The sequence below is a fragment of the Anser anser genome, assembly GCF_964211835.1.
Source record: "Anser anser genome assembly, chromosome: 3".
Taxonomy (NCBI): domain Eukaryota; kingdom Metazoa; phylum Chordata; class Aves; order Anseriformes; family Anatidae; genus Anser; species Anser anser.
This window is the reverse complement of record NC_139722.1, coordinates 71,041,429-71,067,998: the sequence shown is the minus strand read 5'-3', so window position 1 is coordinate 71,067,998 and position 26,570 is coordinate 71,041,429. Positions and strand designations below refer to the sequence as shown.

Here is a 26,570-nt window from a genome sequence, read left to right as displayed (position 1 = left end):
CCATGTGTGTGGGCGACTTCAGACATGGAGAATTATCGCAAGCCATCTTGATTATTTCCAGGAGAATTAGAACCTAAGACCTCACTTCCTCAAATTGAATCTTTTATATTTTTCAAATGTAAACCAAGGAATATAACTGTAACTGAGAAGATCTCTACTGAGTCCAGTTTTTTTCTCCATGTCGGTAATGTTCCTTAATACTCCAAGCCTTCTGTTTCAGTTTCAAGCCTGCTGTGTCAGATCTCCTTACAAGTCTCTTGAATCTGAGGAACTTCTTGTGGAGGTGATGGGCTGCAGTGCGCTTCAAAGAAGAACTTGTGGTACTTCTCTGAGTCATCCCAGAACATCTAGCTACTTTTAAATATTTATTGATTGTTGTAATTCTGCCTTTAGTTAGGGAATCTGTTATGCCTGAGGTAGGAATAGTATTGCTATTTTGATGTGTAGAAATGTAGGGGTTGCGATGGCAGAAGGAAAACAAAATGAGCAAAACGCCAAGTTTCCCATTAAGATGAACAAAGGGGAGCTCAGCACTGACCTGAGCCAGCCAGAACAAAGGCAGTGGAGCCTTCACCCCCATGCAGACACACTTCTTACCTTGGTGGGCTAGCTGCAAACCAGATTATGTCCATGCTCGGTTCGAGCAGGAATAATGTCACTAAATGTCACTGTGGTATGGAAAGCAGAGGAGCACCACTTTAGTCAATACAAAGACGAGTATGGTACCTCGTCATGGAACATGTCAAGAGAAATTAAGTATTCTATTTATCTTGAATACAGATTAAGTGACATTTAATAGTTTACTGGAATTTCATTACTATTTCTAATTGAAATAAATGGCCTGACCTGTTCTTGAGGAACTTTATTCAATTTTTCATCTGCAGAGAACTGCAAATACATTAAAAATGACTGAAAATATACATGCATTAAAAGCTCCTGCACCAATTAAGATGATTTGCGTAGCCTCAATAAAGTTGTACTGATGTAGATTTCCATATTTACTAGAGAGAATAAAACTGTAGTATGACGTGTATGTGTATGTGACCTCATTGTCACTCACTGTGCTGTTTATGATTATCAGCATGCTTGGAAAACAAACACTGAAAATTCAGCTGCCCTTGAGGTCATAACCTCAAGAGCTTAAGCAGATGTAGAAAAGTAAGAAGTTAGATCCAAGTGAGTATCTGCTTAAACACCCTTTTTTTTTTTTTATGTTCCATGCTGATGGTATAGCACAGATTTCTGTTTCTGATTAAATCTTTATTTAATCCTTGCCATCACAAAATGAGGAATATCTCGCATAAGTTATATGTTAAGAGGTAAAGTTGCCAGCAATACTCTTTGAAACATACTGATTCAAACTGAGTCTGGGGCTGGATAATTTAGTTAGTGCTTCAGATAGCTACAGAAACGAATTCAGTGAATTAAAAATATTGTGCTTTGAAGAAATGGCAACACTCACCCGTACTGGAATTAAACATGAACCTTTTTCTAAAGACCTGGCTGCTTTGGAATAACTGCATCAACCCTGATTAGCAGAGCATTCTCAAATATGCCTTGGGGAAAGCTGCCTATTGACAAAAGTACTAGTGCATTAAGTAGTAACAATATTTTCATGGCAATAAATTAGCAAAGCTACAGGCAATGTTCAGGAAGTGAAAAGGTATTTTATATTAGGAAGCAATGAATTTGCCTTCGACTTCGTACCTTTGTTTTCTTTTAAAGAAAATATAGCACCTCATATATTGGACAGTTGTTTCAAAGTCCCAATTTATTAAACTCAGAAAAAAAAAAAAACTGGAAAAGGTCTTCTCCCAAAAGAGCATTAAGGCAAGATATTGCAGAGTATGAATAATAGAGCGCTTTGCTGTATTAACATTTGAATAATTCCTGAATATTTTAATGTGTATTCGCTCTACTCTGGAAGTGTTGAATGTGAATTTTCCTGGGTTTCATTATGTCTCAGTTTTGAGGGGAAGGAAAATCCCATTAGGATGTATTAAAGGTGGAGTCCTGAGAGAGGTTAGTATCCACTTTGCAGTATTTTCTCTCTTTTTCTAGGGTTGTTTTCACTTACCCCCTGTATCTTCTCAGGTCTGGTCATGGTGGGTGCTGGAGGGGAGAAGGGGAGCATGTGGTCCTGAGCTCGGTGGAAGCTGGGCTGAGCTGCCTTCCCCTGCACTCAGCATCAACTGCGTGTGAAGGGGATGCTTCAGCCAGCCTTCAAATGGCTTTACATTTGAAGGAGAAACTAAACTTACAGCTCCCTGGCAAAAGAGAAATGCCTGGCCAATTGTAGTTTCCAGAAGGCTTTTTCTTCCCCCAAAGGACATGATTCAGTCAGGGCTCAGTGGTGAGAAGCTGAACTGAATTTTCTCAGGAAAATTCTGAATTGTGTGCGTGTGTGTGTGCAGGGTCATTTGCCATTGCCTTAAAATTAAATTTAAACTTCCCTATGTGTAAGTAAGAAAAGTGATCAAGTAATAAACAGTAGCTTGGATATATGGCAATTAGTTATGCCTGTTATTTTTGCCTGTTAGACATACCCTGTGTGCATATGTCATTTATGAAAAGTCCTTATCCGCAAAAGTACGTGTACGTATGATCTGATACATACTGACAGGTATCATTGAACTTCTGAAAAATGTGGTAGAGGGGTTTGAGGTGACAAGAGTATTGTTCCTGATTAGGAGGGAATTTAGTACATCAGGTACAGGAGGTCACTTTCTGGCTTGAGATTCCTCCAAAGCAGGGGAGGACTGAGTGTGTTCAGACTGCATCGGTAGGTATAACTTTTACATTTCTTCCTTTGTCAGTTTGAATGAGCCCCTTTGCTTTGTGTTTGACAAAGCTATCTGGTTGAATCTCTTTGTCTAGGCTAACATGACATCTCATATTGATGTACTTATCTTGACAAACGCAGTGGCTTGTACATGCTGCAGGAATTGTCATTTATTAAACGTACATGGCAGAGCTATGTTTAGCACCACCGCGTTATTTTAGGAAAGACTGTGCATCAGGAAGCAGAGAATTGCCTGAACCTTCCCCGACACTGCCAGTCTGCAGCCAGGCTGGCCCAAAACTCTCTGCACTGAGTCATCGAGGCTGCTAGCTTTGCTACTTGCAGAGTCTCTTAATATTTTGCAAAACAAAAGAGAAGAGGTTTGTCAAATGAAACACAACTGCAGCTGCCTTCAAATAATGCCTCGTCCCTGTTCTCACGAGCTCAGCAGTATGTGAATTGCAGTGATACATGCCTCTCGCCGGAGTCTTGCTCCTCCAGTTGGTCTCATTCCCAGTGAAGTCAGTGAAGGTTTTGCCAGGGATTTCATTTGATGCTGGGTTTGGCTTGAAGTGTTCAAATTTAAATTAGCTAACAAGCACACCCTTACCAACTGTAATTGTTGTGATGGGTGAGAACAGTACGATGTGAGATGAGAACGATAAATATAGCAGTAGCATGCAAAAAGAAACCAGAACTTTTCAGGGCTTTAAATATCACCATTAGCAGCTTGAACAGCAGCAAGGCAGACTTCTGAATGTAGATCTGACAGGTTCACACTAGAATAAATGTTTGGTAAATATTCTCTGAAATCTACACTCATCTATATTGGCTGCAATCAAGTAAACAGTTGTTTACGGTTGTCCTGTCAGCAACTATAAATCAGAAAGAAATAGTGTGTATCAAATAAGACTTACAACTTGGTACAAAGTTCTTCCACAAGTTCTTTCTTCTCCAAGAATTGCGTTGGTCTTGGGCATCCACACTCTGAAGTAGGAATGCGGTGGTGTCACTCTGCATATGACATCTGTGGGAACATGATGGGGAAATTAGGCCCAGTTCTGATATCTGTGCCTCAAAAACCATGCAGTAAATTTTGTGTCATTCAGGAAGAAGTTAAAAAGACAAAAATAAAAGCCTTTTCTTTCCATCCAGGATGAAGAAAAGCTTAAGCAGTTTTTATTCCAGGGTTAGCTAAGTGGCCATCTTACCATGCTCTCAATAAGTCAATAGTCCATAGAGAAAGCAAACAAACAAACAAATAATTAAATAAAGTTAGGAGTGGGTGCCAATTCTGCATCAATGCCCATGTTATTGGGGTAGAGATGTTTGCCAGGAGTGACTCTTCTGCACTAGGAAGCTCCTGTCCTTTGGGCTCCACACCTCCCAGCTCAGTTTCCCCAGAGCTCTCTGCTCATTCCAGAGCTGCCCACTGCTCAACTTCTCCTAAATCGTCTCCCGTAAATCTGCCTAAAGGGACACTATCTTCTTCCTTAAGATCAATGTTTTTCCCACCCAGGAATGTACATCTTTTTCCTAAGTCTCCCTAACCATTTTCACCCCAGTCTAGATTCACTCAACAAAGCTGAGGAATGTTACCAACGATCTGTTTGGGTGGAGAGAGAGAATTGAGGCAGCAATGCCTTTTTGTACAGCTTGAGACAATGCTCTGTCTTCTCGTTTAATTTGTCCCTGTTCCATCCCATTCTGAGCCCTGTATTAGTTATCCATCCCATCCCAAGCTCTGCATGAGTTTTATTCCACCTCCCTCTCCTGCTGCCCCAGAGTGCTGGGCTGTAATTTGGATCCTTCCCTTGCCTCCTCCATGCTCTGCTGAGAAGAAAGGCTTCCTCTCACTTGGGAGAGTTCCCAGAGATCTGGGAAAAGGAGTAGGTGTTACAGCTTTAGAAAATAGGTATGAGACCAAATTGGTCTTTATGAAGAAAGTTGGAATGTATCGCTTAAAAAAAAAGCTGTAGTCTCACCAAATGTTATGAGTTCACTGCAAAAATGTTGAAAACAATTATTTGCATAGTTTTTGGGTGATTATCATGTCATCACAGTAATCTCTCCAAACTGTAGCATTTCTTAATTCTGTCCGATTGTGTAGTGGTTGCCAAAATGCTTTTCTTGCAATTTTGTTTAAACCTGTTCTACTAAAAAATGATTGTGTTGTATTACATAGAGAATTATATACAAACGCACCTCTGATCTTCTGTATACCTCGTAGTGAAGGTCTCCTTCTAAATATTCAGCTGTTAGTTTAGTGAGGGCTTTTCCATAGCTAGGGTGTGGGAAGTACCAGAATAGTCATCAAGAATCTAATTTGTCCTTGAGAAGACCTGTTACATCTTCATGTGCTGGTTCTTGGGCTAAAAAATTCAACCTAAGATAAGAATGAGTGTCTATTTCTGCCTCTGAGACTACATTCACTCTTATTTTAGACCAAACTTCACAAGCAATTCTCATTTTAAAATGCCATTCTGACTAAATTAATGGGTTAACAAAGAGAACTATGGAAATTACTAAGCAAGACGGTCCATTCAATTTTATCCTATAAAGGTGTTAACATTCAAATAAAGGGGAAAAGCAGAAGCTAAGGAAATGTGACTGAAATTATACCAAGCGAGTTGGAAAAAAAGTCACTTTCACCTGCTTTGTTATTTTCATGTGAAAGAAGTTACTAGGCTTTTGCTATGATAACCTCTAAACAAGACTGCCAAAAGAATACTTCAGAGGAAAGACTTTCACATACACTTGATATTTACACAGTGGTAAAAATAATGCTTTATAGTTTTGGAATAGAAGGAGCAAGAGAAAGTTTGACAAGATACCACTAGTTGTTCTCTTTCCGCGTCTAAAAATTGCATACAGCAAGGACATACTTCATGCAGCCAGTGACTAGAAGGAACAAAATGTGTGTGAGTCTGCCAATAAAGTCCAAACTAAACCAAAAACAAACATGAAGAACAATGCACATGCATTTAATCATGTTGCGCCTCTTTAAGAAGTAACATTAGTAACCCTAACAAAGGTTAAGGCAAAATTCTCCTAAAAAGCAGACTTTGTTCCCCATATTTGTGGTCTAACAGCTCAGCGTTTGAAGTGATGTTGGAAAAATACTGTTTACCCTTTCAGTACTAGAATCACAGAAGGCTTGTGTTGGAAGGGACCTTAAAGACCATCTCGTTCCAACCCCCCTGCCATGGGCAGGGACACCTCCCACTAGACCAGGTTGCCCAAAGCCCCATCCAGCCTGGCCTCACCACTCTCATCCTGAATAATTTCTCTGAGTCCTGATGCAGTCATTTCCTGGGAAAATGATTTTATTCTTTTTGACAGAAAAGCACATGAGTACTGGATGGGGGAAGGAAGGGAACTGCCTTAACTGCTAACGAACATCAGCTGAGCTTGGCCTGCTGCTGGGCACTGCCAGGCTGGTGGCCCGAGCTCATTTAAGCCTTTAAGTATGAGTAGTGCCCTGGGCAGGGCTTAATCACTTGGGGATGTTTTTCTAAAGGAGTTTACATCATCTGTAGTACCAGTTACTGTAAGTAAGTTTTATGTGTTTGGAAAAGCTTCTATCAATGAAAGCAGAGAGAGTTTATTATAACTAGAGGAAGCCTGACTCTCCTGATGAAGCAGGCTTGCGTTGATACTGTAGCAAGTATGTGATAGTGTGGGTGCTGTGCATTTTTTTTTAAAATAAGTCTCTTACAAAACTGGGTGGTTTTCTTATGAGCCTTCAGTAGGGGGTATTGCTTCACCTACACAGGAAGCCATAAAAGCTTCAGGTGTTGCCCCAAGGGGCTATTTCATCGTAGAGCTGGAAACTTACTTAAAAGAGAACTTATATTCTAAACATAAATATATTAAAAAGAGCTGCCTATGCAACCACTAGCTTCATTAAATCAATTTCTATGGTGTCTAACAGGAAATAAGTGATTGTGGTACATCCTTCCTGTCTATGGGTATGATGTTTTTGCTAGCAGCCTAAATTTGTCCAGGAGAATGAATTGTTTTTATAGAATGTGTCTTTATAGACCTTCAAGTAGGTGAAACTGATGTGATAGTTAATAGTATTGATCGAGATGTGGAAAATAAGACAGAAATTCCTTTGTGCTGAGCACACTGCTTCCTACGTGGATAAGGAAATGAGCACTAGCCTTTTAATAATAGCTTCATGCTTGCAATGAATATCAACTAAATTCAAGGCAAAGGTGGTGAAGGAATTCAAGAGCTTATTTTTCTCTTTTTTCCCTTGCCTCTCTTGTTGCGTTTACTACAGAAAGATTTCTTTCTCTAATTTACTGTACAAATGGACAGAAACAATTTCATCCTTTATGAAGCTAGAGCATCCTATCATGCCCTAACATCATAATCTTCTTTTTTGTCATTTTCCTTGATATTCTGTGGAGTACAATTTGAGTATACACTTATGTTCTTGCTGGTTTTCAGTTTGTAAGTTTCTAACTTTAAACTTTCAAGATGTGCTATTTTTAATTGAAGTGGTGATATTATGTTTTTTCAAATTTTAATTTGAAGGAAACTTAAATTTTGTTCTACACTTCTAGAGGTGGTGTTTTAAGAATAACTTCCAGAGTGATTCAGGTGTTTTCACTAATGTTCACTTCTTTATACAAGTCACTCCCAGAACTTAAGTTGGCTCTTTAGTTGTAAAAGCTTTTTTTTTTTTTTTCCTTTAATATTATTTTCCTTCCCTGGCTCCTGCCAATAAAAGAAAAATCTTGACTGTAAAGGACATTGATCTTCACCAATCCTTCTTTATCTTAGTATTGGTTTGGCTTGCAAAGACCTGCACTTACAAAACAAACTTTCTGTAGACTATTTCAGATAAAGTACTTGAATAGTGATTATCTGTTGCTAACCATTACAACACAGAGACGACGAATAATAAGCAGACAGAGCAATATTTATGGCGTGTATATTACATGGCTTTAGGGGCTTGTGGTTTGTGTGAGGGATTCCTTAATGTATTGTTTGTTTTATATACGTTAATTTTTAAGCTCTAAGTGACAAATGAACTTTAGTTTTGATGTCAGTGCTTCACTGCAATACTACTCACTTTAGCCAGTGTTAAAGAAACAAGAAACAATGCTATTAAGTGTTAATAAGTAAGTTATAACTGTCAGGGAGAGATTTCTTCATCTAAAGAGCTTCTAATGTCCCCTTTTGTCTGACGGCCATGTGCTTAATCATTGATGCTTCAGGATGTTTGATTAATAACTGCTATGAGAGAGTATGGCAGCCATTAAATGCAAATAAGCATGCTTCAGTAAAACAGAGCTTGTCAGAGGATGTTTGGGTTTTAGTTTTAGATCTTTTGTAATGTTTTGTAAACAGTCGGCAGCACTGGGTTTGTCTTGCACATGCTTTGCATTTTCTACAGTAGGATTTTTCAAAAGTACATGTACAGTGGGTTCAGTTGGGTATGTGGGTTCTGACCCTGTCCTGTGAAAGCCAGTGGAGCTTTTGGGGTTGATTTCTGTTGGGAAATGAGCAAGGTTTTTGCACAGGATCTGTAGTTTGGATTTCAAAGTACTAAATACAAAAATATAATCAGTATGGTTTCTGGTCTTTGCCTTACCTTGAGCTAAGTAGCTCTTCAAATGTATTTTTACTATCCATATAACGTTAAATTGATACATACCTCATTCTACATTTTTTTTTTCTTTCTCTTCCTTCCCCATTCTTCCAGTCTGGAAATGTATGAAATAAGCCATAGCCTGTCAAACACTGTGCTGAAATCCTGGATGACATTCCGTTTCTTTGGCCAGAAGTAAAGACATAGAAAATATAATTAGTAAAAAAGAAGCTTTTTGGTATATGAAAATGTTTAGAGTGTAGGAAATAGAAGTAGTTGATAATTGTGCTGTGATGATTTACTGATGCTGGATAGTCCTCTCAAAAGGACTTTTAGCCCATTTAAGAAGAGTAATCCTGTATGTTGATTATTGTTGTCTTACTGGGCTTAAACTGCCATGGAGAAGCTAAACTTGGAAAGAAGATATAAGCTGGAGTAAAGAAAACGTCAGAGCAGCCAGGTTGAGAAAAAGGTCTTCAGACAGAATTTCTATCATGTTATTATGGAGCTATGTACCCAAAGGCAGAGATAAATGTCTGATTTGGGTGAAATAGTGGAATTTGTTTGGAGACTGCTTTATTTACATGTTCTGTCAATCCTGAAGGTGGAAATTTGGCAGGCGTTGTAATTAATTTCCTTTCCTTTTTTTTTTTCATTTAAAGTAATGTGATCAGAGGAGTTACTGGCTGTCTGCCAACATGCTCTTTTACTTTTCCTTTGGAATCTCTGGTTCCTGCTCCCTTTCCTGACAAACACGTGAGCCCCTAGACCATGTAAGCCCATTACTTGTGCCCATGTAGACAGCTTTGTCTGCCTGGAAATTGAAGGGGGGGTGGGAGTGGGGGTAGGGACTAAAAAGATATTAGAAATAACACTCTAAGGGTGTGTGGTTTTTTTTTTTGTATTCCCAAAACTGTGCATAAAGAATACTTAGACTTTTGGTTTCCAAATAGTGTCAGTGTCTTTTAAATTCAAGAGGTTGGAAGAGAAAAGCACTATATTTTTTTTTTAGAGGTTCATGTTTAAATCACAGCTCTGGATGCTGTTTAGACAGCTTGCAGCTGAAGAATATGTTTAGAAAAAGACTCCTGCAGTTTTTTGCAAGCTTTTTTCTTCTACTGTACAAAGTGGTAGTGCTGCATGGAACTGAACCAAGTGTATATCTCTAAAGAGCAGAAAAAGCAGTGAAATTATTGCAGCAGTTTTCTATGTGTTCCCCTTCAACATTTCTATGGTTTGACTAAACTTAGGTTGCTGAAATTATGAAGAAGGAAAAAAAAAAAAAAAAAAAAACTTTTTTTTGCTCATATCACACCAGATCCACGCTGTGAGTTAAATGTCCTTCTCTTTGCCTAATTGGAAGTAGCAACCCTTAGTAATTTGTTGTCAAAATACTGGTCCAAGTGGTTTTAAGCCTCTGAATAGAGGTGAAATAGTGATGCGGGTTTTTTCTCAAGCATTAGCTGGCTTTTGAAAATACTGATTGATAAGCTGTTGTCTAACTTTACAGAGGCTGTGTTACTGATGATCTTAATCTTAGTTATTAATCCTTTTCCAGTGTTAAGTTGTCTTTAGCATTAAGATTATTTTTTTCCTTAGTATCTGACCTAAATCTTCCATGCCACAATTCTAGTTTACTTCTTGCTATGTCTTCTTGGGACATTGAGAATACCTTTTTCTCTTCTGCTGGGGGCAAGGTTTAGCTAATTGAGAGTACTGCAAGTCCTAACCAACTGTCTCTAATAAACCATTAATCATTACTTCATTTATTAACAAACCATTAATTATCAATCTCCCTCTTCTAGGCCTGTTCTTATTTTTTGGAGTTGGCCCCTTCTGTACCTTTCACTCATGGGTCTGAAGTGGTCTGGATGAGGTGTCCCAGCTGGGGTCTTGCTGGTGTTGGGCAGAGCGTTAGTTACTTTGTCTTTGCAGTTTATAACTGGGTTTGTTTGTCACTGTGTGGCTGTTAACCTTTTTGTAATGCTATGATATTGCTAGCTCGTGCCTTGGATCTACAGCAGGCCTTAGGCCTTTAGGTAGCAGGGCTATCCAATTATTTCCCATTATTTATGTACAAAATGATCCACTCTCGGTTGTACTTTCTTGCTGTTGTCCCTGATGAAGAACATACTTGTATAACCAAGCTCTCTCCAGTTTAAGACCACTGTGAATTCTAAGCCTGGCCTCCTGTGCATTAATGCTCCAACTGGTTGAATGTATCCCACTGATACCAAAATACTCTCCTTTTCACCGTCCAAATTGGTACTAAAAGTAATAATTATTGCTCTACTGAGGACAGCTCCTGTAAAGCTTCTCATTAGAACTCTTCAAATTTTTGTCTTATGTGGTTTGGAGGCATAATTTTGCAAATATTTTTTATTTGTTAATTGTGTTTGATCATGTTTCCCTAGTTTGTGAGTACAAATGTCCAGTGAAACTGTATCGAAAGACTTCCCGAAGTCAAGATTTAAGCCATCTGCTAATTTCCATTATGCTGGGAGTTCTGCTGTCTGGTATGTAAGGAGATTAGGTTGATTTGGTGTAACTTATTCTTGACAAGTCATCTTCCCTTATCAAACAAGTACCTGCTCTTGATCACTGTTACGGCACCAATTTTGAGAGGAGAACGCACTTTCTTTATGCGCAGCAGCCCATCTCCTGTCTGTCCCTACATGTCTGATGTCTGCAGGGCACAGACACTTGGGTCTGCTCTGTGTTTCTGCTGCTAGTTGACTACTGGATATGGGAGCTGAGGGTAAATGTGCTGCCCCGGGGGGCTGCAGACTTCATAGGCACTACAGTGATGTGTGCGTGCAGAAGTGAGGCCTGCAAAAGAAAGCCTTGAGACACTTGCATAAATCCCCTCCTGGGGAGTGCTGAGCACATTTTGACCACAGCCAAGGATCTGGCCTGATGTGTATTGAACACTATGTGGAACCTATCCTACAGTTCAGAACGCAGCTGAAAAAAACAGTAATGTGCAGATGCAACTCACAGGTGAATCACGATTAAATTTCTCAAGCCTCAGACATATCTCTTTTGTGTTAAGTCTACAAAAGTGTAAGCTGTAGGAAACGCTTTCCCTGCTGGGCATGTCATGTAAAAATAAATGTCTGTTCTGTGTCTCCCTGCAGACACACTGACCCAGCTCAGGGTCACTAGGGGTAGGGCTAATGCATTTTTTTAATTACAGTTTGGAATTGTACCATATTCTTGCAAAGATTTCTTTCTCTCTGGGTAACCTGGTGGACTGGCTTTTTTTTTGCTTTTTAAGAAGTTGTCTATGCTCTTCAGTTTTTCTTGCACGAAGACCTCAAAGTTCCATGGACTTCTTATAGGTCTGGCAAGAAGCAGGTAGATATTCCACAGGCTGTGTTTGTTTTCGTTTTTCTTTATTATAGCTAATTTGAGGAGGGTAAAAAAACATGGTTGATTAGTTTGCTGTAGTTGACACACAATGTCAGTGACAGAGGCCTCGGGGTGGCCTTCTGTATGAGTATGAGCATGAGCAATTGAATGACTGACACGGGAGCAGATTTACAGGTCATACCACAGCCTTTGTGCAGTGAAAAGTTACTTTCTCTTTCCTCCCAGTTGTGTCTTCCTGCTGTTTTGCCAGGGATTCAGCATTCATACTTCTAATCCCTAGAACTTTCTTCACTTTTTAAACCTACCTAACCTGTTCCCTACATGGGAGAGTCATGACAGCAGGGAGGTTGCAAGTCTCCTCTGTTATTAACAGGGGACCACTAATGAAACTACAGATACCATTCTCTATGAAAAATTGCTGTTTACTCTATTAATTAGACTGCATGATGGCCATGTGTTGTGAACATCTCCATACTGTGGTGTTGCAAAAAGCAGAAGCGAGGAATTGACTATCACACCTTAAGCCTAACAGAAATAAATCTTTTTTTGAGCATAAAAGAAGTGCTTGGTCAGGTGTGGGTAGAAACACAACTTTTGTTATGTAACTGTGGGGATGGATGTGCTGCTGAAAGTGAGCAAGCTCTCAATAAGCCTCTGAGAGTTTAAATGCACAGGCAAGAGAGAATTGGAGCCAAGTAATGCTTGCATTTCTTGCATCAATAGCCACATGTTACATAAACAAGCAGGAATGTCAAATATAATCCTCAATATTTTACTTTTTTTTTTTTAAGTACCCCAAAGTAACTACTGCTATTGCTGCCACTACTGCTATGTTAGATAAAGTAAATGTTTTTAAAGTCAATTCTGCAGGGCTGCAATTCTTGGAACAAAATAATTCTTGAACATTAGTACAGAAATTTATGGATTTCAATTATAGTTTGTTGTGTATCATAATTCTAATTTTATACCCTGTGCAGTTCAGTGTTTTGGATTTTTAATGGGTATAGAGCAGTAATCATAAAAGTGATTCAAAATGCACCCAGTAATTACAGAGATTTGCTGTTGCTTTTGCATTAAAAATGATGATGATTTACAATCAACAAAATTGCAGTCTATAGTTTTAGTTAAGACACTCATGCTATTACACTGCTTATTAGTTATGGTCAGTGATTTAAAGCTTGAGCTACACATTAGAAAGCTGTACAATTATTTATTCTTTAATAGATGATAACAGTAAATTTAAAACAGAGGTTATATTAATTAGAATCTTGTACGTTAAAGAATATGTATGTAGCCCTTTGTATCTTTTGGTGTTGAAAATTAATTATAACTAAAATAAAGTAGCTGGCTTAAAGCTGCCAAAGCCGTGTGTGTGTATATTTCCCGTTATAGTTTCTATTACAGTCCATGAATTTTAAGATTAGCTGCCAGACTCATTTCCATCTAGCAAGTAATGTAAATGTCATTTTCTTCCTCACCTCTACCCGTACCACAAATACATATTTAGATATATATGAATTATTAAAAAGGTAGCTAATATACTGAAACCATAAGCATTTAAAAATCATATGTAGGGAAGGAAGGCATTTTACCTGCAAATTTATTTTTAAATACTTCTGGAATAAGGTAAGAATATGGTGGATTTTTTTCACATTTCTCCTTTCCGTCCATTTTCTTCCTTTTGCAAATATTTCCTCTTTTCCAGTACCTTGATGCAACAACTCAAGGAAGCAGGTTACCAACTTTAAGACATGTTATTTACTGATTAGGTTTTGCATTTGGGAATTATAAGAGTTAAAACTATTTTAACAAAAACATGTTTCTCTAGAACATTCAAAAGCATTAGCATAAATAGCATTTCCCCTTCTTATTAAACCTGGATTTTAACTGAGATAAGATAGTGCCTAGGTACATTAGCAATCAAGTCACGATGCAAAACATACTGGCATAGTTACTGATTATATACCTGTTTGTTGGAAATATTGACTGAAAAACTTGAAACTAGGGAAGTTTCCCCGATGTTGGATGAGTGGTTTCCTTCTACAAGTTTTCCTGGAAAGAGTGGCCCTCTTATTTTTGACCTGCAGTGTCACCAGAATAAATTGAAAGTACTCTATTTTAGCTTGTGTTTCATTACTCTGGGATATGGTGACTGAAGTTTTAACTGCTGTTGTGCATTAATAGTTGTATTCATCTTACAGTTTGCAAAACATACTAAGTTGCTGCCCTTTGGAATTTTTTCTCATTAAAACTCTTAATCTGCAGCAGAGACTGTGTCCCCGCTGGCTGCTGTAGGGTTGGCAAGGTGATGTTCTTTCAGCAGAGTACCTTATTTCTGGTCATTGTGATAGTGTGAGGTGGAGAGTGTGGGCAAGTTAGAATAGCAGCACTCTATCGTGGAAAATGGCTTGAGCATTTGTAAATGCAAGGCAGGGGATACAAAGCTCAAGTCGTTGACTGAAAAGAGATTTTTCTTGTCCGTGGTGTATGCGGGACTGGAGACTGTTGGGTGTTTTCTGTTGAGACTATAAAATGTTTAATCCAGACTCTTCCAGGTTGAGCAAACTTCTGGTTTCTGATGAAACTGAGCCCAGGCTTCCAGCTGAATCTCTCTAGTCCATAGAGCCGGCCTTGTGTGTCCATGCCTGTCTTCTTGCTCCTCCCTGGGAAACTTGAATCCCTCGCTAATATTTGGCCCCAGTTTCTGCTGATCTCTGGGCTATCTGTGACACCCAGGCGGGTTTCTGCTGTGTAGCCAGCATGCCAGCTTTTGAAGTCTGGGGACTGATCATCAGGGCCAGGAGGAGTTTGTCCATGTGCCCTGTGCACCCTCACAACTGCTCAGTCAGATCACTTGCTTGCATAATTGAAGATGCCTTTAGCCAAATCAGCAATGAAAGTAAAGAGTCTGAAGCAGAAGGAGGCCCTCATTTTACAAGCAGTTTAAACTGTTTGTGTGGGGGTGGTTTTTTTTTTTTGGGGGGAGGGGGGAGAGGAATCTTTTTTTTTTTTTTTAATTTTAAACTCTGTGCTACCTCCCTCTCTTGCAAAAGCACAGATGCAAAATCTCCTCTCTGTGTGAGGAGGATTGGTTTTGACTTTATTTAGTCCTGTGTCATGTGAAAGTCCATGGTCATGCAGAGAAGTGGCCCAAGTGAGGAGGTGGAGCAGAGGTGAGAGATGGAGATGAGGGCTGGGGGGAATTCAGGAGTGCTTCTTCGGAGTCAGTTTTCCTCTGCCTCCTTAAGATGTGACCCTCTGTCCTTGTGTGCTGTAGATCCGTGTGTTGTAAGGAGGATTACTTCAGCCAAGTATAAACTGGAAAGAGTAGTGGGTGATGGGTGAATAGTGAACAGCCCCGACAGAGTTCTCTGCTCAGACTAGCTTCTCTGTTCAGACTAGCTTTTCTTCCATTTGCCAAGAGTTCAGACCTGCCAGTTTCAAACTAACTGTGAATTTGCTGAAATAAGGTTGTTGGGCAGAGTTTATTCTCTGATTTGCGTAGTGGATAGCACTGGATGGGTTAATGCTTGCTGCTCATAATTGAGTGGTTTCTCTGTTTAGACTCAGTTTTCTGTGTCATACAGGAAGGACAGAAAAAGTAAGACCTTAAGTTCCCACAAAGTCTGTAAAACATGAACATCTGCTGAAGTCATGAACTGTGTATTGACTGTGTTTGGTAACAGGGTGAAAGCAGCTGATCATGAGCATCCTTCTCTTAATTACTTTGTCAAATGTCGCTACAGTTCCATGTAGGGAAAAGAAGTATTTCCTTAGTGACAAGGAAATAAGATAAACTGCAAGCAAAAATGAAATAGACCACCAGAATGCTACTGCTCTTAGTTGTATTTAACCATAACTGTCATTTATCATGCTGATTTTTTTTCTTGGTATCTTTTTTCCTACTGAAGGATATGGTCTCAAAGTTTTCTTTTAAAAGATGTTGGCCTTTCATCCTTCTATTACTACTGGACGTTAGTATAGGTCAATTTCAGTTTGGATGTTCTTTCTGACTCTTTAATTTTCTCTGGTCTTATGCTCATCCAACCAAATACTGATTTTCTTTTAACATTTTTTGGATGTCATCCTAATGAATGCTTTTATGCAGCAGGATGAGGAAGAGGTATATTCTACACTTCTGAATGGCTTACCAAAGTGCAAAATGGTCAGACTTCAAATGAGTATATTACTTGGAGCTCAGCCTTACAACAGATACTGTTTGAGGCCTCTGGTCCATCAAGGGATGGTAGTAATCCATAGCAACTAGTAATCATGTTAGGAAAATCAAAGACATGTTAATACATTTTTAACACTGAAGTAGATGTAATATTCTACTCCAAAAGGGATTGAATGTTTAAGCCAGAAGTGTATTATATCACATTAACTCCATTATTGATTATTCAGCTTGTGAAACTCCAATAAGGAATCTGTGGTCTGTAGGGCAGGAAAGACCCTTGGCCATGTAACAGTCGTGACATCTGATTGTGTGAAGGCAAAATCAGACTTGTCAGATTAAATGTCTTTAGATGATAGCAGCAAGCCTGTGACAGGCTGGACTTGAGTGTTGACTGTAAAATCCTATTGAGAAGTTCCTGGGCAGCAAGGCAGGTAGATATGCAAGTTACTTTTCCACTGTCCCGAAGCTGAGTTGAGTGTTTTTGATTTAAGTACTATTGAGACCCCGAGTGTTTTTTTTCTCTCTGTGGGAGTATAAGACAGCAACAGTTTCCTGTGCAAAACAACTCACTACAGCTGGCTGTTAACCCTTGCTGTAAAAGTGACTGTGTGCTTTCAGTCATGCTGAACTATGCTAGCCTCTTAAGATGAAATATTCTAAAAACAGCCGCATCTACATGCATTAGCTGGAGCTGCCTAATTAGTTTAATTAATTAGCATAATTAGCTAAAGCTTCATTGCTCTGCAGAGTTGGACTTCTAGATAAGCGTTTGAGTTTAGAATGAGTATTTGAAGTACCTGGGCTGAATTAACATAGACAGGGATGGGCTGACTACTTATTAATAGCAGAAGTAAGAAAGCATGACATGGAATTTATTGAATGTGCTGTTGGGTTAGATCTCTATCTAAAGGTGGTCTTTAAGTCTGCTAGAGTCTTAAGATTGCATTAACTTTATTTGCACAGATGCTCTCTTGACAAAAACAAAACGTGAGTTTCAATTAAGTTACAGTGGCTGCATATGAGGTGGGAGTGCAGCTGTTTGGGATAGGTTAGCATAGCTTATCAACAAAAGTTGTAACTTATATGGAATGTATCATTTAAAGTTGTTTTTTTTTTTGTTTTGAACATGTGTTAGCTATTGTTGAATGATGGGCAGGGCACTGAGGAGCAGCAGCAATGGAAGCTGCTACATTCATTGCTGTTTCAGATATTTGGGGACACTCATTTTGCTGCTGGTGGAGGAATTCATTTTCTCTGATATCTGTGAGTAGCACACCTGAGGGTTTTGGACTGATGTGGTACCCTGTGATGCTCTGTGCCCTGTGGCTGTAAGGACCCTTGCCAGGCAGGTAGGAGAGGACTGCCATCACCACATGAGTAGATGCTGACCTCAGGCTGTCCAAGGGATTGGTGCTTTTCACGAGGTTGGTGCTCTTCTGGAGGGAGAGAAGTACGTGTGTTCTGTCATGTGTCTTTGACTGTGTGTGTATGTATCTAAAAATATATAGGGTTGGGGTTTTTGTTTGCTCACAAAACTGAGGGGGGGAGGGGACACAATTCATCCCTGATGTAACATACAGAACTCTTGTGGAGCCACTGTGGAGTTGAATCTGGTGTGTTTTGTCTTCTATATCTTCCAAAGCAGTAGTAGAAGGATGAGCAATATTCAGTAAAACAAATTTAAATTTATGCTTTCAATACTGTCTAAGGCAGGATACTCTATAAATAGTATTGTCACAAGGCAGATTTACAGGGACTTCAGGAAAATTACTTTTGGGTTAATTCTTTAACTATTTTCTACATAGTCACAGCCATACCTTCTGTTTCTTATTGAATCAGAATTTTCATTCCATTGTCCTAGAGTAACTGGGTAAATGGTGTAAAACATATCAGTTCTTATATTCATTTATGTAGCAATCTGCAGAAGTCTGAGTAAAAGATGGCTCACACCAGTCCCTTGCAGGTTTTCTTCTTACTGCATTGTAAATGCTCTGTTTGTGCAATGTACAAACTTTCAATAAGCATGCAGACACATTAGAACAACAACCGAAATATTGAGTTTTATTTGGCAAAGCTTTGGAATCACAGAATCGTCTAGGTTGGAGGAGACCTCCAAGATCACCGAGTCCAACCTCTGACCTAACACTAACAAGCCCTCCACTAAACCATATCGCTAAGTTCAATATCTAAACGTCTCTTAAAGACTTCCAGGGATGGTGACTCCACCACTTCCCTGGGCAGCCCATTCCAATGCCTAACAACCCTTTCGGTAAAGAAGTTCTTCCTAACATCCAACCTAAACCTCCCCTGGTGCAACTTTAGCCCATTCCCCCTCATCCTGTCACCAGGCACATGGGAGAATAGACCAACCCCTACCTCGCTACAGCCTCCTTTAAGGTACCTATAGAGTGCGATAAGGTCACCCCTGAGCCTCCTCTTTTCCAGGCTGAACAATCCCAGCTCCCTCAGCCACTCCTTGTAAGACTTGTTCTCCAGACCCCTCACCAGCTTCGTTGCCCTTCTCTGGACTCGCTCGAGCACCTCCATGTCCTTCTTATAGCGAGGGGCCCAAAACTGAACACAGTACTCGAGGTGCGGCCTCACCAGAGCCGAGTACAGGGGGACAATCACTTCCCTAGACCTGCTGGCCACACTGCTTCTTATACAAGCCAGGATGCTGTTGGCCTTCTTGGCCACCTGGGCACACTGCTGGCTCATATTCAGCCGACTATCAACCAGTACTCCAAGGCCCTTCTCTGCCAGGCAACTTTCCAACCACTCATCTCCCAGCCTGTAGCTCTGCTTGGGGTTGTTGCACCCCAGGTGCAGGACCCGGCACACTTGGCCTTGTTGAACTTCATGCAGTTGACCTCAGCCCATCGGTCCAGCCTATCCAGATCCTCCTGCAGAGCCTTCCTACCCTCGAGCAGATTGACACACGCACCTAACTTGGTGTCATCTGCAAACTTACTGAGGGTGCACTCGATCCCCTCATCCAGATCATCGATAAAGATATTAAAGAGGACTGGCCCACCCCGTACTGAGCCCTGGGGGACTCCACTAGTGACCGGCCTCCAACTGGATTTGACTCCATTCACCACAACTTTTTGGGCCCGGCTATCCAGCCAGTTTTTAACCCAACGAAGCGTATACCAGTCCAAGCCACGAGCAGCCAGTTTCTTGAGGAGAATGTTGTGGGAAACAGTATCAAAAGCCTTACTGAAGTCAAGGTAGACCACATCCACAGCCTTTCCCTCATCCACTAAGCGTGTCACTTTGTCATAGAAGGAGATCAGGTTAGTCAAGCAGGACCTGCCTTTCATAAACCCATGCTGACTGGGCCTGATCGCCTGGTTGCCCTGCAAGTGCCACGTGATGACACTCAAGATAATCTGCTCCATGAGCTTCCCTGGCACTGAGGTCAAACTAACAGGCCTATAGTTCCCCAGGTCTACCCTCCGACCCTTCTTGTAGATGGGCGTCACATTTGCTAGCCGCCGGTTGACTGGGACCTCCCCTTATAGCCAGGACTGCTGATAAATGATGGAAAGCAGCTTGGCCAGCTCCTCCGCCAGTTCTCTCAGTACCCTCGAGTGGATCCCATCCAGCCCAATTGATGGAAGAGAGGTAAGGGATTGTGGCAGAGTTACACTTTTGTTTACTTGCAATTTTTTTTTATTAAAACAGTGATATTGAACAATAAAGACTGTGAAATGGCAGCAGCTAGCACGTACTTGCGTAATTTCAAGTGTGAGATGAAAATTGTCTTGTGATAATAGTAAGTCATTAATGTTTGCTGTATTGGTTCCTGCAAAGTAGTGCTGTAATTTATCTGTGATGTAATATTGTCATAGATGCTTTATTTCAGTGATTGGCCTAAAAGTAATAATATGCCATTTTAGACACTCATTTGTAACCACAGACACTTGTGACTGATCAGTCGTAGGACATATTCTGTATTGAAGCTTACCATGAACATTTATTATTCACTCAAAATCTCATCTTTCATAAATAAACGGAAATGTTATTTTACTGTGGGAGCACTTGGTTCACCAGCACTACTTGTTTCAGAAAACCTTGTAGATAAATGATAAGTGTATACTAGGGGCCATATGGGTGGAGAAGTGGTGTTGAAAGCCAGAGTAATTTATTACAATCAGCTTGTTCCTGGAACAGGTGAGGTAAATCATTAGTTGCCAAGGACATCTCATGAGTGAGCAGAGATGCAATGCATTAACTGAGTGGGGGGAAAAAAACGGGTCACAACTTTAACATTCTTTTGACCCAAATGTAAATGAGGTGTAGGAGAAAGGTACCAGAATATCGTGCCTCACAAGGACCAACGAAGTCTTTGTGGGGGTGTTTTTTCTTGTGTTGGAAATATGTATATTGTGAGCTGTGAGCTAGGAAGTCTTATTTGTCCTGATATATAAATGGGCTCTTCAGATTCTACATTTTGTGATTATGATTCCCTGTTTGTTCTTTAGACATAATTTTCTGCCTCTGACATAATCCTAAAACCTCAGGAGTGTGTGGCTTGACTTTTCCAAATTTTTAAAACAGCTGTTGTTATACTTAATTGGACACCAGAGCTGGTTGATTTTTTTTCTGAAAATATTTTAGTGAAACAGTGTTTTTGATTAAGTATAAGGGATCTGATACTGCAGAATTCTGAGAACAGAATGTTATTTTTTCACAAGAAACAGCACCATTCCTTAGGGTAAAAAAAAATATATATATATATTTTTAAGTGGACAATCTTCAGTACTTGTTCCATTTCGATATACAGACTTATTTAAATTCTGTTGTCTTTTTTACCCTCCATGGCAATGAGATTTCCACTTTCCAGAAAAGAATCTCGTAAGTCTTAGTTTTGTACTTTGAAATAGAAAATTAGCTGGTGCTGATGCAGGATTTGCCAGCTAATGAATTTGGGAGATTGAAGGAAGGAATATGAAGACCATCCGGGAGAGTCATTAAGAGTTTATTCTCTCTTGGAAACTGAGAAGGAGACGATGCTGAGTAAAAAGGAATAAGAAAAATGTTGAGACAAGTGTAGTACAGTATAGTCATCCTGTACCCAACCTAGTATGTGATTAATTATGGTTACGTTGTTGCATTTGGGGGGATTTTTCTCATATTTATGGGAATTAAATAAAGTTGTGGCCTGCCTCACAAACACTTTTATCCTTGCTCTGTGTTTGAACAGTGGTAGTTAAATCTTGTCAAATAGGAGTGAATTATTTTAGAAAATTTTGGCCATCTAAAGCACATCTACATGTTCCATGTATTCATTTCAACCCTTAAGGTTTGCATACCTTTTTATTAAAAAATAAACTTGGGTCTTGATGTTACATGACCTTTTATCTCTCTGACAACCTAAACCTCATTTGATCATGATCTGTTGCAACTGATTGTGTCTACATCTTTTTCCAATCTGTAACAGATGATAGCATCTTTTGTCCTATTGTCTTTCTTCATTGGTACACACCAAACCAGGTCTCTACAGCAATTAGCACAAACAATCACACAAAGCTTGTGTAGGACTCTTTTTGGTATGTTCATACAACTCTGAAATTAAGTCAGACCTTAACTTCTGTATGGGATATCAAGTGATGATTAGCATGGAAGTCTCAAGTTACTCCAGTTATAGCAAACAAAATTTCAAGAAGCGCTGCTAATTTTGGTTTTCTTCATACCTTCAAACTGGCTTATTTCTGTAGTGATGTGCAGAGCATCTCTGCATGTTGCTCTTCCTCCTTTAGATTGTTTCAGTAATAGATGTTCCCATTTACATGTGCCAATTATAACTTGATGATTTTTTTTGCCGTTGACACCAATGAAGGAGTGCAGCCCAACCAAAGTGGTGCCTTTTTCTCAAGATTTCCATTCGTCTAGACAAGATGATGATGTTTTCCTGTTCAGGCTGAGGATCTCAGGCACCCAGCCTTTGCCCTTCTTGTGTAGGGTGGCATGCTTAGGAAAGAAGCTGACTGTTGGATCTTCCTAGTCCTCTAGGAAATCTGGGTGGAGATGAGAGCAGAGCAGATATCATTTGTCTAGGAGCACTGATACTTGAATAGCTGTACCAATTGTTATAGTTTTTGTAATAGCAGAGGGCAGGTGTTCTTGTTTGTTTTTTTTTTTCTTGCTTTCCAACACTTTTTCATAGCATTCTGTCTCTTTAGCCTCCTCTCCAGTTGCTTAATAACGCACGCAGATGACTGAGTTAATAAATAACTTGCGTCTTCTTCCTGCTCCGCATACTAATCTAGCTCTTTGTGACCGCTGTGTCCAGTAGGCGGTTGTGATTGGCTCTTTTTTTTTCTAAGCTACTTGGGTCTCCTCAGCACTACTCAGCCGGTGCTTTCCTGCCACAGTGGAAGGCAGGAAATGTAATCTCTGATTGGTGTCAAGGAGATGCAGTGTCCTGCTGAGGGCTCTGTCATTAGTCTCCTTCGGTGTCTTGAAATCAGAAGATTCTTTTCCCACTGGTAAAATGTCAGTGATTGGAATGCATTTACAGAAGTGTAAAGAGGGAACATACGAAACAAGTCATCTTCTGTTGATGAAGTCGAGAAATATGATATGTCACAGGTGGCAGGAGGGCTGTAACAGAGATAAATGGGTGCAGTTAAATTCTATACTAAAAAAATAAAATTTTCTAAATATCAGTCTTGGTTGAACTCAGCATTGCAATTCATGTGAGAAACAAGGACTTCGGGAGTGACGATTGATTGTTTTTTGAGCCTTAAAAACAGACACTAGGAGTGTTTACTGAAGTGGACATTGCGTTTTTATCTTTTGTTTTCCAAACTCTTAAATGTTCCAGTTTTATTAGAGAATTAAAAGGCACTGTATTTTTGTGTGTTTAAACAATTAAATAACAACAATTGAAGTACTAGAGCTGGAGTCAGGGAAATACAGAAGTGCAATTGAATGTGATGTTTAATATGCACTTGATTGTGTAATGTGGGTTTATATGTTATATGCATTTTTTATTTTTTATTTTTAAGCTAGTGCGGTCCCAGGATTTCAGAATTAATTAGTACACAATGCTTGCACCATCCTCTGCACAAGATTGTTTTGCACGTCATGTATATTGGCGTTCCAATTACTGCTTTCCCAGGAGCAGGAGATTTCAGTTTTTTTTTTTTTTGAGGATGGAAGGAAAGAGAAGCTGGAACTGACTTGACAGTTAATGGGAAATTGCTGAAGTTAATATTCAGTTCTGGAATATCATCCAGGCTTCAGTTCAGCCTACAGGTTTTTACCTGAAGTGGTAGGCTGAAAATGTCTGGTTTAGTGCTGGGTGTTGTGCTAGTGTTACTGAGAATTATCTTTGTACCAAGCTAGTGCCTGGTGCTATATTGCTTTACAAACACGTTAAAATGACTGTTGTTTGGCCTTGTGATCTGAAGAGGCAAGATGAACTATGGGAGGTTTGGGGGAATTGAAAGGTAGGACTGACAAATATCAGAACCAGAACTACACTTTTCCAGGTTAATAGCCTGCCTTCAAAGCTATGCCAATTCTTGATGAAGAGAAATGGGGACCTTTCTCCTAGCTATTCCTGTCTGTTTCAGCAGCCCTGAAGCTTTCCTCTGGAAATCTTAGAATCATAGAATATCCCGAGTTGGAAGGGACCCATAAGGATCATCAAGTTCAACTCCTTCTTTTTTTGGATGTTCTTCTTTTTGGACATTTCTTAATGCATAAAACCCGATGGTTTGTCATGGGATAGTCTGCATTTGGTGACCTGATGCTGCTGTTATGCCAAGTGACACAATTTCCATCTTGCTTGGAGCGCCCAGAACCAACATGAGAATTTTCCCATTCAGGAAGTGAGGATGGCTTGATGAGCTGGCCGGGAGCCTCCTGCTCCTGTATACTTTTTTTTTTTTTAACCTGGCAAACATTACTGTCTTGCTTCTCACAGGCAAAGCTGTTTTACTCACTTAACAAATGTAAAGTTTGGGGTTATTATCCATAATATTTTTTCAGTGATAAAGTAACCTACGTATAAATAAAATAGTATGATCAACAAAACTGCCTTTATGTTTATGTTTTAAAGTAAGCAAAGCTTCAGTAATATCTCCCCAGAGACAGGAAGATAGCAGTTCTGGAAAACATAATTACAAGCTATTTTGAGTTCTGCTCTTGGCTTTTGTTTTTGACAAATGGTGATGGTGTGTTTTTTTGTTTGTTTTTTAAAAACAACATTGTTGATCGGTATCAATGGTTTCAAGCTAGCATTTAATGTTCCAGCAGCTTGGCTTTCATTGGAGTTGAGAAAGAGCCAGTTCATAGTTTCTTGGCTTTTCCAGCCAGTGCAGTTGTTTCTGAAGAAAAATATTTACAAGCCTAAATTAATATTTTCTTTGGCTGACTTGAGATTTTTTTTTTCTAAGAAAGTTACAGGTGATTTAGGAATAAATAAATTTCTAACAGTGCTTTTCTTAAAGTGGGCACAATAAAGCAAAAACTAAATCCTACTAGAATTAACCGTTATTTCAGTAGTGATCCCCTCAAGACTGTGGGAATACTTTCTATTATTGCATATGGTAACTTTTTCTTCATTTAATCTGTAGGTGTCTAGGTCAACAAATTACAGAACCTACAACATGAACTGAAAAATAAGTGCTCATTTGTATAGAGGTGGTCTTCAGTAGATTTTATGTGCTTTACAGTGGAAATATCATTTGACAGGTGGTGAAACTTTTATGAATAGTAGGGTAAAATAAATTGCTTGAAATTGCACGTTAGATCAATTGAAGATGTGGGAATGAAACCCAATTTTCCTGTGCCACTTTTGTTTACTTTCCAACAAAAAATACTTCCTTGTGCAGCCACCCTTAAAATTTCAGGAAAAAAATATATGGCAGTTGCTAAGAACAGTAGGTGGGCAGCATGTATGTGTGCATGTAATGCTATATATAGAGCTTGTCTCTTCACGGCTCTTTGCAAACACTAACTTACAATTATCTGCAAGGTTAATATAATTATCTGCAAGGTCATATTTTCTTATACCTTAATTATCATTAATATTAGTAATTATCTGCAGTGTTAATATAACTTTTAAATTCAGATAAAACTGTCGTTTCTACAGTGACAATATTAGTCTTTATGGCATAAAAGAATGAAGGAAAAAATGTAGGGGTGGTTTATTGTATAAAGTGAGAATTTTTTCTGCAAAGCTTTTTTTTAAAAAAAAAAAGTAGAGGTCTCAGTACTGCTTTTTTTTGTTTTTTGAAAAGGCTGTAAGACCTGGTTATACTTGGAGTCCAGCAAAGATCAAAGGGAGTCAGTCTAAAGTGGGATTAAGTGTTATTTCTATCCTTAAACTAAATGCCTGGTATGTATAAATTGGATTTATTTCAGCTGAAATTGAATATTTCTGTTGTAAATACCTTGTTGATCCATCACAGGATTATATTTGCTTTTCCCATGGGCGGTGTTGTCCTCCTGACACTTGCAGTTAATTACAGTTTGACATATCTACTCATGTTCCTCCTCTACTGTTTTGATATAAACTGGTCTGGCTTTGTGAAGTGTTATAGCTGTCTCTCTTCCATATATTCATCTTTAAGATCACTTGGTTCTTTAAAAAGAGACTCTCTGGTGTGATGTTGAACCTCTCCTGCTCTGTGACATTCACAAATTTTACTTTTTTCCCTTTTTTAGTGTTAGGAGAAAACACTACACTAGATCAGTCTCAACCTAGCTAAATTTTTGACTACTTTCAAAGTCATGTACTAATCACCCTGCTCTCCCCTGAGGAAACTAGATGAATTTGATGTAAATATCTCAAAAATGTGAGACCAAACAGATTTGGTGTTAACAGTTCACCAGGACCAGATGCCATTCACCACAGGGTGCTGGAGAGACTCACTGCAAAAAGCAAGATTGCTGAGCCACTGGCTGAACTGAGTAAGGTCCCATTTCAATGGTCATGGTGCTGGAGGACTGGTGGACTGCTTGTATGTCTCCCATGTATGCCTGTATGGAAAGGGAGCCTGGAAGCTAGAGACCACTCAGGCTGACTGGTGGATGATGCTGAGCTTTTGTTCAGGTAGTCAAATGGTGTGGTGATGGTGGAGAACTGCAGAAGGGTCTTCATAAAGCAGAGTGAGTGGGCAAAAAGGCAACAGATGGCTTCAGCGTAGACAGACATGAAAGTAGTACATTGAGGAGAAAAATAATCCAAACCAGAACTAAATGTTTCTGAACCTGGAAATACTTATTACAACTTAGGATCCTTGATATTCAAGTTAAATTCATTGTGCAGCAGCAACCAAAGAAGCCAACAAAATACTGGGAACTTCCAGGGAAAGAACCAAAAATGAAATGGAAAGTATTGTTTAGCTACTGAATAAAACTTTGTTCCTGTATCTTGCGTACGAACTGAGCACAAAATAGAGTACAATGTAGTTATGCCAGGTATCAAGAAGGATGGCAAAAATGATCTGAGCAACAGTCCTGTGAGGAAAGGCTCTGATTGGAGGGCTGGGGGAAAGCATTATGGAAGATCACAACTTCACAGAGTGGATTGCAAATTCACCAAGTCTTGTGACATGAAAGCTGCTCAAAACTTTTAGCATATGGATGTAAAAGGGACTAAAAAAAAAAAAGAC

The 26,570-nt window shown here is 39.4% G+C and overlaps 1 protein-coding gene across 1 annotated transcript in view; it reads left to right on the top strand.

The window, feature by feature from the left end:
• The window catches only part of SAMD5 (sterile alpha motif domain containing 5), a 45,687-nt gene that overhangs the window by 4,879 nt on the left and 14,238 nt on the right, over nt 1-26,570 (top strand). Inside the window, exon 4 of the mRNA XM_083830246.1 lies at nt 221-26,570. This exon is cut by the window's right edge and continues 14,238 nt beyond it. Within this exon, the coding sequence (XP_083686372.1) occupies nt 221-361 (141 nt within the window). The 3' untranslated portion in view covers nt 362-26,570. The remainder of the gene's footprint in view (nt 1-220) is intronic.